Below are 17640 nucleotides of genomic sequence, written 5' to 3'. Positions count from 1 at the left end.
GCTGTCGTTGGGCCTGAATCCTGGCCGTGTGGCGTCGAGGAGCTGCTGTTTGCGGAAGTGTATTATTTGTCCAATGGGTTTTATTTTAAGTCCCTACCTGCATTATGTTGTATGGGAAGGCGTCACAGTACCAGTGGTTGGCCATGCGTAGTACTGGACTTACTACAAAGGAGTAAGTTAGTGCACAAGTGCAGTTTGTGAAGCCTGAAACCGAATATGTGTACACTTACTCAACGTGCAGCATGGTATGAGCTAGAGATTGGAAACAGGACTGACGGCAACAACGCTTCTTCAGCAACCCTCTTGACAATGCTTTTCATGGAGGGTCAGTCGAGATTCACAAAAAGGGAATCTGTGCATCCTGCTATACCCAAGTCTTACTTTAATGGTCATTTATTGACACTCATACCTCAGTGTATGAAAAGTAATTTCACATGAACATTCTTTAATGCTTACATCACATAAATGTATATACAAAGTCCATTATTGGTGAAGAGGCCACTATCTTTGGGTGAGATGTGGTCCCTTTATCTTTGGTTTCTTGCGAGGGTGCGTGGGGGGAGGGGACTATCGAATGGAGGCCGCGCCAGAGGAAGTGTTGACGTCAGTGCATGTAAACGCTATTTTGATCACAAGCCATGAATGAAGTCTTCCTGTGCAATGCACCCAGAGCACAATGACTGCCTCTATGCCGCTGAATGTCACAAAGTCACATGCTACCTCTGTTTGCTTGTTCTGCAAATATTGCTCCTCAAGGACAGAAAAGCCATTCCAGAGAGTAAGAGTCATTGCAGAAGATAAGATCACTAGCCCTGTGGGTTTAGTGTCCGTTAGAGGCGAGACGTCTCTCCTGGTTGGGGTCAGTGCCCAGGTGTGAGACTTCAGAAGACAACCAGCAGCACCTCAGAGGCATGGATAGTTCACCATTGAAAACTTACCTTCAGAGGCCATGTGTGTATTAAGCATCGAGTCATCAGACGGGAGCGCGGCCATCTCAGAACACAAGCAGCATCCCTACTGATACACAGACCCCTCAAAGTCCAAAACTAGTGACCATCTGAGACTAAATGTCTGAACAACATTGTGCTAGTGCCTGCAAGCAGCATAACAGAGACCCCAAGGCCCCAGAGCTCAACCAACAGCTAAAGTCTTGGAGTGATCGCCCTATTCCCACCCAACAGTACTTAGGCGCCATCCCTGGACATCCCTTGTGCATTTAATGGGGCAGGTAATAGCTGTTATCTCTGATGGTGAGGTGGTATTAGCTTGGCTCGGGCATGCTGGACACGTTGCTCCTCCTTCAAGTTTCGCAGGCGCACATGCTTGTTGGAAATGTCTTCCACATTCTCGACGGGGAACCAGCCGTGCTCGCCGTCAGAGAGGCGCGTACCCTCCATCCAACCTGTGGGACGAGGGCAAATGGAGATGGGTTAATGCATGAGACAGACAGAGAAGACATACCCAGTCATAACCCCTATAGTAACTCTGTGACAGTCTCAAACTCTCAGATGGCGAACCACAGAATGGGAACTCGGACATACTCAAGAACAATCAGGGAGACCACACACACGGCCATTCAAACACTAAAAAAAGAGAGTCACATTAGAATAAGAGCCTAAGAGGCAGCAAACTGAAGAGAAGAGAGTAGATAAAATCAAGTGCGAGAATTCGAACAGTGGGTAGTTCGCATTCCTGAAAACATTGATGGGCCATGGTTGAGTAGACTTCGGGGCCGATTAAGATGTCAGGTGGAAACTGCCCGCCTGACAACGACTCGAAATCGGTACTGACCGACTTGAGGTCGACAGTTCTGCCTGCCCGATTATGATGCGACCAAACACTGTTCGGTCGGATTCCCATTGTTTCCTAAGGGAGATTGTGTTCCTCCCAACAACTTAGGCTCCTATGGGGCAATGGTGTGTGTGTAAAACCCTGCACCCTGTCGTGGGCACCCCAGGGTTTTACAGGGGTGTCCCTTACGTACCCCCTCTGTCCCCAACAGGAGGATGAGATTGCCCAGCTAGGGGTCCCCAAAGTCACTTTCTGACAGCCATTTTGTGTCGGAAAGGCCGACGCGGAAAGGCAGTTGTAAATAGACATTGTAATCTCGAGGTCGAAAACGCTGTCCATTGGGATGTACGATGCAGTTCCGACTGACAGGAATCCGCCAAGAGCCGGTAAAACCGATTCGGAATGACTGTGTTGTTTACCTTCCGACCGCATACATCGTAATCAGTCGGGCGGAGTGTAAACCGACCGAGTTGGTCGGAAGGGCTACGACACGGTCAAGGGGATTCCAACTGTGTGAAGGAGGCTTTCCACCCGAAACCGTAATCAGCCCCTTAGTACGAGTTCACAATCCCAGGGCATCAGGGGCTGCTGAGCCCTCCCTTGCGATGAATCGAGAGACAGACTGGCAGAGACACCTCTCTGTCTGGGGCAGTCAGCTTCCTCAGAAGTGTGTAGAAGATTGCAGTCACTTATTCCTCAAATAATGGGTTATTGTTTGAGAGAGGGGGCAGGCATTTAGAAGATGACTACCTGTCATCTATGCAATCATACAGCCTGTGGAGCAAAGTGAGCTCAAGTGCATTTTGACCCTTGGCTTTGGGAAGTCTGTTGGCCCTTACTGGCCTCCTGCAGCACGCCATGACTCCAAAAGACCCCTGGATGACATCACGCATTGGGCCATAACTACACAAGACCCCTTGACAACCTCATGCATCAGGCCATGACTCTACAAGACCCTTCAAAGGTCCCATGCACTGGCTCAAGACTACACAAACAGGGCTGTGACTCCAGAAATGCCCTAATAAAGCTTGAACCATCTCTCGCCTCATGAATTGGAGTTATGCTCCTGAAACACACTGTATGTTTGAAACTTCACACCCCTGGCGTTATGCTTAGGTTTGTGATTGCATGAACACAGAGGACTAGGATTCCACAAACACCCCACAAATGCATGGCACTGCGTCCTCATTAATAGGCCTTTGAATAAAACACACCTGTGAGACGTGACCCCACACAAACTCTCCATTGATGCATGATCCACTTACTTGATGTGCAGGGATGTGACTCCAAAGCCCCCATGGGATACATAACCCCTCAGACCTCAAGAAGAGGGCTGTAATTCCATGATCACTACTTCAGTTGTGTCCAAACTATTCACTAACCCTCATGCATAGGGCTGTGATTTCAGAAACACCTCAGGGATGCATGACCCCCAACTGCATTATGCTTAGGGCTTTGGTTCCGCAAACACCCTGTAATAAGTCAATGACCTCACGCACACGGGAGTGATTCCACAAACATCTCAACAATGTGTCTCGCTCACCACATGTATACAACTATCATTCGGCAAGCACCCCAGTGACACCTGATCCTTCAATGACTTCATAGACTGGGTTAGGACTGCAGTCACCCCAGTAAATCAAGACCCCCTCCAGCACTATGTAATGCGTGACCCCATGTTCTCATGCCTAGGAATGAGATTCATTAAAACCTCAGTAATGTTCGACTCCTCTTTGACGTCATGCATAGGTCTATAACCGCATAAACACCCCAGTGGATAAAGAATTCCTGTTGGACTTCTTGCATAGGGCTGTAATTTCACACACATCAGTGATGGGGAACCAGTGACTTCAAGCACAGAAGAGTAATTCCAGACGCACCCAGTGATGCTTCACCTGTCCCTGAGCTCATGGATAGGGTTATGATTCCATTGGGTTGTGCCCTCTCTCAATGACCTAATCCATAGCACTATGATTCTGCAGGCCCTTTAGTGATGCATCAGCCCGTGTCCTTATGCAAGGGCTAAAGAGGTCATCAACCTCCTTGTAACCATCACCACTGGCTCAAGCACAGGGCTTGGGTTCCATCAACACCCAGTGATCCACAGCCCTTCACTGAACCCATGCACAGGGTTATGATGCCAGGAACACCCAGTGATGCGCGACACAGTTAACTCCTGCATGGAGCTATCATTTCACAAGCTACAGTGGGACTGCGTGCCTAGAGCTGTGATACTATTGACACCAGAGAATGGCTTGATTCCTCAACACCTTCTTTCATGGGGTTGAGATTTCAGATACCACTTCCATAAGACGTTGGCGCGAGGCACCTCAGTGATGGGAACCCAATGAACCCGAGTACATGGCACAGACGGCACAAAGACCTTAGTGATGCACGGCCATTCAGTGTCCCCGACCTCATGCAGAGGGTTCTGAGTTCATCAAGACTAGAGTGCTCTGCTCTCACTCACACCATCATCCATAGGGCTTTGGTTCTGTAAACACGTTAGTGTTGTGTGACCCTATGCCCTTATGCACAGGCTGATTCCACAAACACCCACAGACCCAAAGTCCGCTTGCATTGGCCAATGATTCCACAACATCCACATGACAGCTGTCCTTAAGCCCAGGCTGATGCCGCAGATATCTGAGTGACTATTGACCTTATTCATAGGCAAAGTATTCCACAAAGATTGGAATAACCTTGTATCCTTATGCTCAGGCTGATTATTCCACAGACATCCACATGGCCCTTCATCCTCTTGCATAGGCTGATGACCTCACACGGATCTGCAAGACCCTGTATCCTCATTCATAGGCTCATGATTCCACAAATACCTACATAACCCTCTGTCCTTCTTCATAGGCTAATTACTCCACATACATCTGAATGCCTGTGTCCGTATGAATCCCTGGCCTCTTACTTAGGCTAGGACTCCACAAACTCTACACTGATGAGTGACCCTCCCTGGCCTCTTACTTAGGCTGGGACTCCACAGACTCTACACTGATGAGTGACCCCTCCTTGACCTCCTACTTAGGCTGGGACTCCACAGACTCCACACTGATGAGTGACCCTCCCTGGCCTCTTACGTAGGCTGGGACTCCACAGACTCTACACTGATGAGTGACCCCTCTTTGACCTCCTACTCAGGCTAGGACTCCACAGACTCTACAACGATGAGTGACCCCTCCCTGGCCTCCTACTTAGGCTAGGACTCCACCGACTCTACACTGATGAGTGGCCCCTCCCTGGCCTCTTACTTAGGCTAGGACTCCACACTGATGAGTGGCCCCTCCCTGGCCTCTTACTTAGGCTGAGACTCCACAGACTCTACACTGATGAGTGACCCTCCCTGGCCTCTTAGGCTGGGACTCCACAGACTCTACACTGATGAGTGACCCTCCCTGGCCTCTTACTTAGGCTGAGACTCCACAGACTCTACACTGATGAGTGACCCTCCCTGGCCTCTTAGGCTGGGACTCCACAGACTCTACACTGATGAGTGACCCTCCCTGGCCTCTTACTTAGGCTAGGACTCCACAGAATCTACACTGATGAGTGGCCCTCCCTGGCCTCCTACTTAGGCTAGGACTCCACAGACTCTACACTGATGAGTGACCCCTCCCTGGCCTCTTACTCAGGCTAGGACTCCACAGACTCAACACTGATGAGTGACCCCTCACTGGCCTCCTACTTAGGCTAGGACTCCACAGACTCTACACTGATGAGTGGCCCCTCCCTGGCCTCTTAGGCTAGGACTCCACGGACTCTACACTGATGAGTGACCCCTCCCTGGCCTCTTACTTAGGCTAGGACTCCACAGACTCTACAACAATGAGTGCCCCCCCCCAACCTCTTACTTAGGCTAGGACTGCACAGACTCTACACTGATGAGTGACCCTCCCTGGCCTCTTACTTAGGCTAGGACTCCACAGACTCTACACTGATGAGTGACCCCACCGGCCTCTTACTTAGGCTAGGACTCCACAGACTCTACACTGATGAGTGACTCTCACTGGCCTCTTACTTCGGCTGGGACTTCACAGACTCTACACTGATGAGTGACCCCTCCTTGACCTCGTACTGAGGCTAAGACTCCACGGTCTCTACACTGATGAGTGACCCCTCCCTGGCCTCTCACTTAGGCTAGGACTCCACAGACTCCACACTGATGAGTGACCCTCCATGGCCTCCTACTGAGGCTAGGACCCCACCGACTCTACACTGATGAGTGACCCCTCCCTGGCCTCTTACTTAGGCTGGGACTCCACAGTCTCTACACTGATGAGTGACCACTCCCTGGCCTCTTAGGCTAGGACTCCACAGACTCTACACTGATGAGTGACCCCTCACTGGCCTCTTAGGCTAGGACTCCACAGACTCTACACTGATGAGTGGCCCCTCCCTGGCCTCTTAGGCTGGGACTCCACAGACTCTATACTGATGAGTGACCACTCCCTGGCCTCTTAGGCTAGGACTCCACAGACTCTACACTGATGAGTGGCCCTCCCTGGCCTCTTACTTAGGCTGGGACTCCACGGTCTCTACACTGATGAGTGACCCCTCCCTGGCCTCTTACTCAGGCTGGGACTCCACGGTCTCTACACTGATGAGTGACCCTCCCTGGCATCTTAGGCTGGGACTCCACGGACTCTATACTGATGAGCGACCCCTCCCTGGCCTCCTACTTAGGCTGGGACTCCACAGTCTCTACACTGATGAGTGACCACTCCCTGGCCTCTTAGGCTAGGACTCCACAGACTCTACACTGATGAGTGACCCCTCACTGGCCTCTTAGGCTAGGACTCCACAGACTCTACACTGATAAGTGGCCCCTCCCTGGCCTCTTAGGCTGGGACTCCACAGACTCTATACTGATGAGTGACCCTCCCTGGCCTCTTACTTAGGCTGGGACTCCACAGTCTCTACACTGATGAGTGGCCCCTCCCTGGCCTCTTATGCTGGGACTCCACAGACTCTATTCTTATGAGTGACCCCTCCCTGGCCTCTTAGGCTGGGACTCCGCAGACTCTATACTGATGAGTGACCCCTCCCTGGCCTCCTACTTAGGCTAGGACTCCACAGACTCTACACTGATGAGTGACCCCTCCCTGGCCTCTTACGTAGGCTACGACTCCACAGACTCTACACTGATGAGTGACCCTCCCTGGCCTCCTACTTAGGCTGGGACTCCACAGACTCTACACTGATGAGTGACCCCTCCCTGGCCTCTTACTCAGGCTAGGACTCCACAGACTCTACACTGATGAGTGACCCTCCCTGGCCTCCTACTTAGGCTGGGACTCCACAGACTCTACACTGATGAGTGACCCTCCCTGGCCTCCTACTTAGGCTGGGACTCCACAGACTCTACACTGATGAGTGACCCTCCCTGGCCTCTTACTTAGGCTAGGACTCCACAGACTCTACACTGATGAGTGACCCCTCCCTGGCCTCTTACTTAGGCTGGGACTCCACAGACTCCACACTGATGAGTGGCCCCTCCCTGGTCTCTTAGGCTGGGACTCCACAGACTCTATACTGATGAGTGACCCCTCCCTGGCCTCCTACTTGGGCTAGGACTCCACAGACTCTACACTGATGAGTGACCCCTCCCTGGCCTCTTAGGCTAGGACTCCACAGACTCTACACTGATGAGTGACCCCTCCCTGGCCTCTTACTGAGGCTAGGACTCCACAGACTCTACACTGATGAGTGACCCCTCCCTGGCCTCTTACTTAGGCTAGGACTCCACGGACTCTATACTGATGAGCGACCCCTCCCTGGCCTCTTACTTAGGCTAGGACTCCACAGACTCTACACTGATGAGTGACCCCTCCCTGGCCTCCTACTTAGGCTAGGACTCCACAGACTCTACACTGATGAGTGGCCCCTCCCGGGCCTCTTACTTAGGCTAGGACTCCACTGACTCTACACTGATGAGTGGCCCCTCCCCGGCCTCTTACTCAGGCTGAGGCTCCACAGACTACACTGATGAGTAACCCTCACTGGCATCTTAGGCTAGGACTCCACAGACTCTACAACGATGAGTGGCCCCTCCCTGGCCTCTTACTCAGGCCGGGACTCCACAGATTCTACACTGATGAGTGGTCCCTCCCTGGCCTCTTAGGCTAGGACTCCACAGACTCTACAACGATGAGTGACCCCTCACTGGCCTCTTACTTAGGCTAGGACTCCACAGACTCTACAATGATGAGTGCCCCCCCCCCCCGGCCTCTTACTTAGGCTAGGACTCCACAGACTCCACACTGATGAGTGACCCTCCCTGGCCTCTTACTTAGGCTGGGACTCCACAGTCTCTACACTGATGAGTGACCCTCCTTGACCTCTTACTTAGGCTGGGACTCCACGGACTCTACACTGATGAGTGGCCCCTCCCTGGCCTCTTAGGCTAGGACTCCACAGACTCTACACTGATGAGTGGCCCCTCCCTGGCCTCCTACTTAGGCTTGGACTCCACCGACTCTACACTGATGAGTGGCCCCTCCCTGGCCTCTTACTTAGGCTGGGACTCCACCGACTCTACACTGATGAGTGGCCCTCACTGGCCTCTTACTTAGGCTGGGACTCCACAGACTCTACACTGATGAGTGACCCCTCCCTGGCCTCCTACTTAGGCTAGGACTCCACAGACTCTACACTGATGAGTGGCCCTCACTGGCCTCTTACTTAGGCTTGGACTCCACCGACTCTACACTGATGAGTGGCCCCTCCCTGGCCTCTTACTTAGGCTAGGACTCCACAGACTCTACACTGATGAGTGGCCCTCACTGGCCTCTTACTTAGGCTAGGACTCCACAGACTCTACACTGATGAGTGGCCCTCACTGGCCTCTTACTTAGGCTAGGACTCCACAGACTCTACACTGATGAGTGGCCCCTCCCTGGCCTCTTAGGCTAGGACTCCACAGACTACACTGATGAGTGACCCCTCCCTGGCCTCCTACTTAGGCTAGGACTCCACTGACTCTACACTGATAAGTGCCCCCCCCCGGCCTCTTACTTAGGCTAGGACTCCACAGACTCCACACTGATGAGTGACCCTCCCTGGCCTCTTACTTAGGCTGGGACTCCACAGTCTCTACACTGATGAGTGGCCCTCGCTGGCCTCTTACTTAGGCTGGGACACCACAGACTCTACACTGATGAGTGGCCCTCCCTGGCCTCCTACTTAGGCTAGGACTCCACAGACTCTACACTGATGAGTGGCCCCTCTCCGGCCTCTTAGGCTGGGACTCCACAGACTCTACACTGATGAGTGGCCCTCCCTGGCCTCCTACTTAGGCTAGGACTCCACAGACTCTACACTGATGAGTGGCCCTCCCTGGCCTCTTACTCAGGCTAGGACTCCACAGACTCTACACTGATGAGTGACCCCTCCCTGGCCTCCTACTTAGGCTAGGACTCCACCGACTCTACACTGATGAGTGGCCCCTCCCTGGCCTCTTACTTAGGCTGAGACTCCACAGACTCTACACTGATGAGTGACCCCTCCCTGGCCTCTACTTAGGCTAGGACTCCACCGACTCTACACTGATGAGTGACCCCTCCCTGGCCTCTTAGGCTAGGACTCCACAGACTCTACACTGATGAGTGACCCCTCCCTGGCCTCCTACTTAGGCTAGGACTCCACCGACTCTACACTGATGAGTGACCCCTCCCTGGCCTCCTAGGCTAGGACTCCACAGACTCTACACTGATGAGTGACCCCTCCCTGGCCTCTTAGGCTGGGACTCCACAGACTCTACACTGATGAGTGACCCCTCCCTGGCCTCTTACTTAGGCTGGGACTCCACAGACTCTACACTGATGAGTGACCCCTCCCTGGCCTCTTACTTAGGCTAGGACTCCACAGACTCTACACTGATGAGTGACCCCTCCCTGGCCTCTTACTTAGGCTAGGACTCCACCGACTCTACACTGATGAGTGGCCCCTCCCTGGCCTCTTACGTAGGCTACGACTCCACAGACTCTACACTGATGAGTGACCCTCCCTGGCCTCTTACTTAGGCTAGGACTCCACAGACTCTACACTGATGAGTGGCCCCTCCCTGGCCTCTTACGTAGGCTACGACTCCACAGACTCTACACTGATGAGTGACCCTCCCTGGCCTCTTAGGCTGGGACTCCACAGACTCTACACTGATGAGTGACCCTCCCTGGCCTCTTACTTAGGCTGGGACTCCACAGACTCTACACTGTTGAGTGACCCCTCCCTGGCCTCTTACTTAGGCTGGGACTCCACCGACTCTACACTGATGAGTGGCCCCTCCCTGGCCTCTTACTTAGACACCACAGACTCTACACTGATGAGTGACCCTCCCTGGCCTCTTAGGCTGGGACTCCACAGACTCTACACTGATGAGTGGCCCCTCCCTGGCCTCTTACTTAGGCTGAGACTCCACAGACTCTACACTGATGAGTGACCCTCCCAGGCCTCCTAGGCTGGGACAAGGATGCACAACCTTTGGTTGACCTCATGGATGAGGCTATTATTTTGCAAACACCTCACTGATGCAGGACTGTATGATTTTATTTTTCATCTATATTTTTGCAACCAGCTCAGTGATGCAGGATGTCCCCTTGACCCAGGTATATAAGTCTTTGATTTCATCACCCCAGGGATGAGTGGCCCCCAATCAAGGTCAAGCAAAGGGCAACTACTCCAAAAACACTTGAATCATACGGCATTCTCATGCCCCAAAGCATAGGGCTACAATTCCAAAACCTCTTCAGTGATGTGGGGGCCCAAGCACACTGCTGTGATTGTAGACCCCCAGCATGCCTGGCTGTGGCCTCACCGTCCTTGCTCTGTTGAGTCACCATGAGGACATCCGCCTTCTCCAAGGAGAGCTCGTCGTGTTCTCGTGCCTTGTAGGACTTCAAGCACTGGACCTGGGGGTTATCTGGAGGGAGAAGGGGAAGGAAGGGAGTGAGTGAGTGAGTACGTGAGTGAGTGAACCAACCACAGAGGAAAGACCATTAAGTAAGGAGGGGAAGGAGAGGCAGAATAGGTGTATTGAAGCAAAGAGGCCAGTTAGAGGGAGACGTGAGTGAGGAGACTGAGAATGGAGAGAAAGGAAGTGAAGAAAGAGGAGAGAAAGTGGGATGAACATTGAATTACTGGGTTGGCTTTCTTTTTTTTTATTGAGAATTGATTGACAGTATAAAACCATTAAATACATTGAATACGTTATACAAAAAACGGCAAATATCATCCGTCATTAAAAAGGGGATAAGATCCTTAAAATCAATTAAGATCAATTAAACCCTTAAAAAAACAGAGAGAGAGGTCATATGTACAGTCATACAGTTATACATACAGAAAATATACAGTAACCGGGAGAGGGGTATAAGAGAGCGGACATTATATACAACTTTATACAGTTTCGCACCTAATTGTTGATTACTGCTACAACCTGTTGGTCCTCCATGAATCCACAGGTGCCCATATCTTTAAACCCATCTCCCGCGTTCTTCTACCCTTTAGCTCATATAGGGCATCCTCTATATTGTGCATACCCAAGAGTCTCGTCAGCCACATCAGGAATGATGGTGCCTCCGTATCCGTCCAAGCGGCTGAGATACGGATGCGAAGTACTGCTACCGAGATAAAAACCAGAGCCTCCGTCTCAGCCTTTAAAGCCAGCTTACTTTCGCAGCCTAAGATCATCAATGTTGGGGATAGGCTAATCTTAATGCCTAGCAGCCCCCCCCAGAATGCCTCGATCTCTTTTTAATCATTCTGAGTTTATCGCACTGGTAGAACATGTGTATGAGATCCCCTGGGCCCTCCAAGCACCGGGGACATCTGTTATCCCCCCTCTTCCCCCTATCGTACAGCTTGGAGGGTGTAAAATATAAATTAAAAAGCGTTTTGAAATGTTGCGCTTTAAGGTTAGAGGAGCGTAAGAGTCTTTTATCCAAAAGTAGTGCTCTAGCCACATCAACATCAGGGTTTTCTAATTTTGTGGCCCAGGAGGCCTCAGTTTTTTCCATGTCATCCTGTATTTCCTCCATTAATATTCCATAAATACCTTTAACTCTCCTCCCACCACCTCTCAAATAATCCAGTATACCACACCTTTTACCTAGAGTGATACATGGCCTCTTAGGTTTGATTGTGTGAGTGACTTGTGCATACTTAAAGTCTTGATTTCCAAGCAGGGGATATCTCTGTTGAAGGTCATCTAGGCATCTAATCTCTTCCCTAACCATAATATCCCCCACTGTCAAAATTTCCCGTCGCTCCCAGTGTTTCCACATACCATCCCTAGATAGATTAGGGAACAGCCCCGAGTTCCACAAGGGAGTATGGTGGTTGTATCTTGAAATTTTCAAAGATTTCTGCACTAACGCCCAGACCCCCAAATCGCTTCCTTTGTCTTATATCTCATTTTTTTTGTAGCATCGTCTCTCTGTTTTCCTCAGTAAAACACCAATTGCCTCTCTACCCAAGATTAGTTCATATATTGTAGGGGAGTTATCATTTCTATAGGAGCTATTTGATTCCTTCACCGCAGGGTCAAATAAGATTGCCATTTGAGTAAGTAAGCAGGACCAGTGATAATACCTTATATTGGGTATCCCTAGGCCACCCCTTTCCTGTGGCAATGACATGAATTTTAAGGACCTTCTAACCTTTCCATACTGCCAAAGGAAATTCATAAAGACGGCTTCTATTGACTTAAGTTTTTCATCAATTAAAAACGGGATAGCTCGGACCATATAAAAAAATCTTTGGAAACAGTCATTTAGGTTCCGGGAAGCAAGATGGCGGCCGCGTAGCTGTGGCTCGAAGCAGTGTTGCAGTGAGGACATGGTCCAGAACCCCGAAAGTCGGTTAAAACAGCCGAGAATTTACCTCTTAGCAGACAAACAGCAGCAAAAGCTCAGATGCTGGTGGCCCTTACCTGCCGAGTGTTTTTGTGAGTACCGGCGTGCTACTTCAAACAAGCAGTAACGCTTGCCCGGGCAACCCTCTGCCGCTGGCTTTCCACGAGTGTCGGTGGGCAGAGTAAGCAGAGAAGGCTGGAAGCAAGACCCGGAGCGAGAACGAAGAAGCAGAACGAGTGGAGCTCGCAGAGTTCAAGGAGCCGGCAGACAGAGACGCTGCAAGGCGGTGATATGGCTCCAAAAACGATTACTGGCGCCAAGCAGCAACTCTGAAAAAGAAGGCCGGTAACGTAGGAGCGGGGCAAGAAGCGAGAGAAATACCACGGAAAGTGCAGACGCCACCGGGGGAACAAAAAAAAGGCAAACAGATATCTGCCAGGACCGCTTGGCCACAACCTCAATTCCAGAGATGTTTACCAGAAGCGGTAAGGAGGGAGATATCAAGTTAATGGAGGTTCTGAAAGCGGGGGGCAGTGCCGATGCTCAGGAAAAGGAAGGCTGTGATAAAATGAGTGCGGATGGTGGTACTGCTGATGGGCAAGACCCCCCTGTGGGGGAATATACTGGGCATGCCTTGGTGATCTCCCCGGCGATGGTAACAATTAGTACAACTCCTGGGCTGACAGAGCAGCTGATGGTGAGCCCACTGGGGCGGGACAATGGGGGGCGAAATTGCTTGTGCTAAAGTAGGAGAGGAATGTGGAAAAGTACATTTTGCCATGTTCTGTGTCCCTACGTGTCATCCATCATATGTTATGTGTGCATGATTAAATATGCATATGTACTCCCCATGTCCGATTAATGACGCAATTACAGTTGTGTCCCCCTCTAGTATGCCAGTTTCCAGTCCTCGTGAATAATACGAATATCAGGCCTATGTAAAGCTACGTTGCCACGTTTCTCAGTGTGCACGTTATTCCATTATAAAGTCCCCGTTTCTAGGCCTCAAAAGGGCCCGGACACCAGATTCAGCTCCTGTCTCCTGAAGCCTCGCTGAGGAGGGATACAGCCCCCACCTGTATCCTCGACCCTTCACTTACTTCCTGCCTCGCAGTGCCCGGCCCAGCCTGGCTCAGTCTCTGAGTCTGCCAAGAATATGTTATGATTCCAGTTATCAGTTCAGTCCTCCTTCTCTGCATTCCTAAGCTACTGAACTGCATCAATAGTTTCCGTCATTGTCTAGCCTTCACGTCTCCACGTTAGAGAAATACTGCATTTAATGGTCATTTAATATTCTTCAACACGCACTACATGTAGAATAATGCATGGTCCAGTCTTAGTGTCTGTTAGCCTTTCCCCTCCTGACTTCTAGTTTATATCAACATGTTCTCTAAACATCAGATACTAGATACTGTTTAGGTACATGTCGCTCCGACCCTCCAGACTTCAGTCTCTGCTCCTAGCACAGAGTTCATAGCCCCCAGCTTCTCCTAGTGATACGTCATTGCTAGTTTGCGCGCACCATCAGGTTAGAGGTCCCGGCTCCTTAGGTAGCCCCCTCCATGGTTTCCGCCCCATTCATGACATATTCTGTTACGTTTGCATCACATGTCTATGTATACGCCCAGTTACACCTCTTTTCCCCCCTTATCTTTCGCGACTGCTACGCGTCACACCTACTGCTCCACCCACTGCTACGCCTACTGCAATGTAATGCTATGTGTTCATGTTATGTATATATGCTCATGTATTGTTATTAAAAGTCAGCGCGCTCATCCCAGATCCAGCCCCAGCAGCTGCTGGGCCCTGTCATCCTATTCCTATGCAGGTTGTCCTGTTCCTGTCCTTATGCTGTATTAAACCTGCAAAAACTCCTACTACCTCGAATCTTGACTCTTATTTATTGAGCTATCTGTTATGATATATGTCTAGTCAAAAATAGGGTATTATTTATTTATTTACCACATAATGGCGCCCGAACAGGGACTTGCCCTTTCCCCACGCGTCGGTGAAGCCACGCCGACCCCCTGACCCTCTGTAGTCGTGACGGAACTCTTCTGCGCAGTGGCAGATATTTCTGCTCAAGTATCCCTCAGGCCCACGGAGGAGACGGAGGAGGCGGTCCAGCATCCAGACGAGACGGTGGAGGAACGCGGCGAGTCCCGACCAGAGCCCAAGCCAAGAGTCCAAGGTCCGAGGTATCCGGAGGTCCACCCGTAACTGAAGTCCGAAGTCCGAAGTTCGTCGTCCATCGTCGTAGCCGTCCAGTCCAGTCTGAGGCCTTCCGTTCTTGCTGCCCGGTGAGTACCGTTACTGGGGTGGTATCTAGACAGGGTCAATTAAATTGACTCTGGTCTGTGGGTTGGTGGTACACAGTCCCACAAACGAAGTGTCCACTTCGGTGGATGCGGGTCCTGACGTGTCTCTTTACGAGACCGGTAAGTTTCGTACTGTTTCAGCAGTGCATCTAGTTTCTGTTCTAGTCAGTTTCTGTTCTCGAGAAAATTTATGTGTTCTGTTCTCAATATTTCCAGGTAGTATTCTGTTCGAACTGTTATTTTAAATGTTTTTTATGTATTTTAATGTCGTGGTATGAATGGGGAATAAGTATCGTGTTCATTGTGTATTGTATTGTGTCTAGATTACAGTTCAGTCATGCCCATATTTTCCAAGTTACGTCAGTTAAAAACTAGAAAGGGTCTGCTGGAAGCAGCAGTTCCCGTCCCGCCCAGGGACAGTCCAGGTCACTTTATGTATCAGAAACATGGCATAAGTGCCATATTGTATCTAGATTTATGGGTAGAATATACCAAACAGTTAGAAGAAAAGTATAGATGGCCCGTATCGGGTACATGGGATGCCGAGTGCATCATGCGAGTAGAAGAGGCATTATGGAAAAAGAAAGCCAGACAGTCACAGAAAGATGCCATCGAGTTATGGCGCAAAGAAGCTCATAAAAGAACCGAAAAAGAAATCAGAAAATCAGAATTAAGTAGAGAATCCTTAGAGCGAGCCCAAGAAAAAGAATTAATCGAGATAGGTGAACAAGTCAAAGCCGAACAGTCAGACAGACAGAGGAATGCCCTTATTAAGGGTATGTACCCTCTTCTTGCCGAGGGCTTGCCAAAAGCGACCCCGGAGGCATCCAGTAATTTCCCGCCACCCTTAGTTCCGACCAAGCTACGTCACAAACCGACCGCAGCTGATATTTTTATTTCGTCCTATTTGGACGACACAGTCCCAGAATATGCAAATCCTGTTCGCGCTCCGCCAGTCCCAGTAAATCAGGCACTTCCTGTTTCTCCAGACACCGGGGCACCCCATGCAGTACCTGCTACGGTACCCCCGGTCCAGCCAGCATTTCAATTTCCCGCTCCACCACGAAGAATATCAGTCGACGATTCTAGTCTAGGGGCCGCAGGAGGAGGTCCTCCTCAAACCCCGCCGCCACGCAAGCGTTTATCAGCACTCGAATTACATGCTCAAGCATCACAGCGTACTCCCAAGAGTAATAAGTCTGTCGCAGAAATCAGGCAAGCCCTTGGCGAATGTGCCTATGACCCAGTCCCAGGCGAGAATAATATGGTTTTATATTCAGTACGCGTAAGGAGGGTGACCGAGTATCTAGTCACCCTACCCAATATGAAAGAAGATCTAGACAGAATATATCGTTTCATCCGTACAGGGGATGATCCAGAAAGTATTAGTGATGCCATGTCTCAAAGGAAAGCTGAGATCCAGCGTATGATATTAAAGTTTTTAATTAACTGTCTAATAAGAGAACAAGATTACCCGTCTAAAGATCCGGCCGAAATGAAAACCCTGACAAAGTGGAGTGATAATATAGCCGAGGGTAAGCACAATACCATTAGTGCCATGGAGAGTATGTACAAGAAAATCCGTAGAGAAATAATAAAGATACACGAACAACGTAAAGCAGCACAAGTAAGCGAGAAAGAAAGTAACTCTGATCCTGAAGAGGTAGAGGACGAGAATCCCGCCAGAATAGCGTATGTAGGAAAATCTAGATTTCCAGATCGCCATTTACGCCTAGAACACAAGTCAATTTTCCATCATTCAGCACCAGAACAAGGTTCCCTAGAACAAGTGTTCCAAGCTACCGATCACATTCTGAAATCACGAATCGGTTACAGTGAGTTAAGTACCATGCATGAACAGGAACTAGCCCGATCAGCAGTCCGATGGATTACTGATTCTACCACTTTTCCAGACGAAATAGTGGCACAAATGTTTCTGAAATTGCCCCCAGCCGAGCAGCGACTGGTGGGTATGTATATGATCCAGCACCTCATTACTCTGTATGAGGGTCAGCACTCTGATCCAGGTCCGTTACATGATATCCTGAACGAGTTACTCCAGTATAGATGGAGAGGTCTAGGTACCGATCTAATTAGTGTCATTCTAGAACAGCGCCACAAATATAGAACGTTTCTGAACCCGCATTTTGTTCATGTCTCACCTCCAGAAAGTAAACCATTTTACATGGAAAGACAGAACCCGTTACGAGAAGTGCATCCAGTTAAGTCAGAGGACGGGGAAATGCAACGAGTGTTTGTTTACACCCCGATTACAAAGATGGAACTCCTCGACATGAAGAAATTAATTCCCTGTCATGACAAAGATCCAGCAGGGTTCCATAGAGAATTAAAAGACATGCTCCGTATGGGAGAATACACTTACCCAGATATCATTAAAATGTTAAAGGTCCTGTTGCCCGCAGGGGTGTATGAAAAGCTAAAGGAAAAAGAATGGGAGGTGGGAGAGAAAAAGATAGATTGGGCAGTTCTAGAAGCTGAAGACAAGGCACGAGTACCAGGTACCGGTCTTGGAGATAAATGCAAAGAATTACCAGAATTATTAATTCAAGTTTTACCCAGATTATTGACAACTAGAAAAGAAGACTGGGATGCAATCTCAGCCTGTAAACAGAAGCAAGATGAGGATATTAGTGATTTTTATTCCAGGTTTG

The 17640-nt window shown here is 50.0% G+C and overlaps 1 protein-coding gene across 1 annotated transcript in view; it reads right to left on the bottom strand.

The window, feature by feature from the left end:
- Positions 1 to 368: 368 nt before the first annotated feature.
- Positions 369 to 17640, bottom strand: part of LOC144770983 (uncharacterized) — a 335407-nt gene continuing 318135 nt past the window's right edge. The window contains exons 14-15 of the mRNA XM_078655850.1: positions 10616 to 10720; positions 369 to 1402 (exon numbers count right to left, since the gene is read on the bottom strand). Of these exons, the coding sequence (XP_078511976.1) occupies positions 1239 to 1402; positions 10616 to 10720 (269 nt within the window). The 3' untranslated portion in view covers positions 369 to 1238. The remainder of the gene's footprint in view (positions 1403 to 10615; positions 10721 to 17640) is intronic.

The sequence above is a fragment of the Lissotriton helveticus genome, chromosome 7 (genome assembly GCF_964261635.1).
Source record: "Lissotriton helveticus chromosome 7, aLisHel1.1, whole genome shotgun sequence".
Classification (NCBI taxonomy): domain Eukaryota; kingdom Metazoa; phylum Chordata; class Amphibia; order Caudata; family Salamandridae; genus Lissotriton; species Lissotriton helveticus.
Note: the sequence above shows the minus strand (reverse complement) of the source record. Positions and strands in the feature narration are given on the sequence as shown.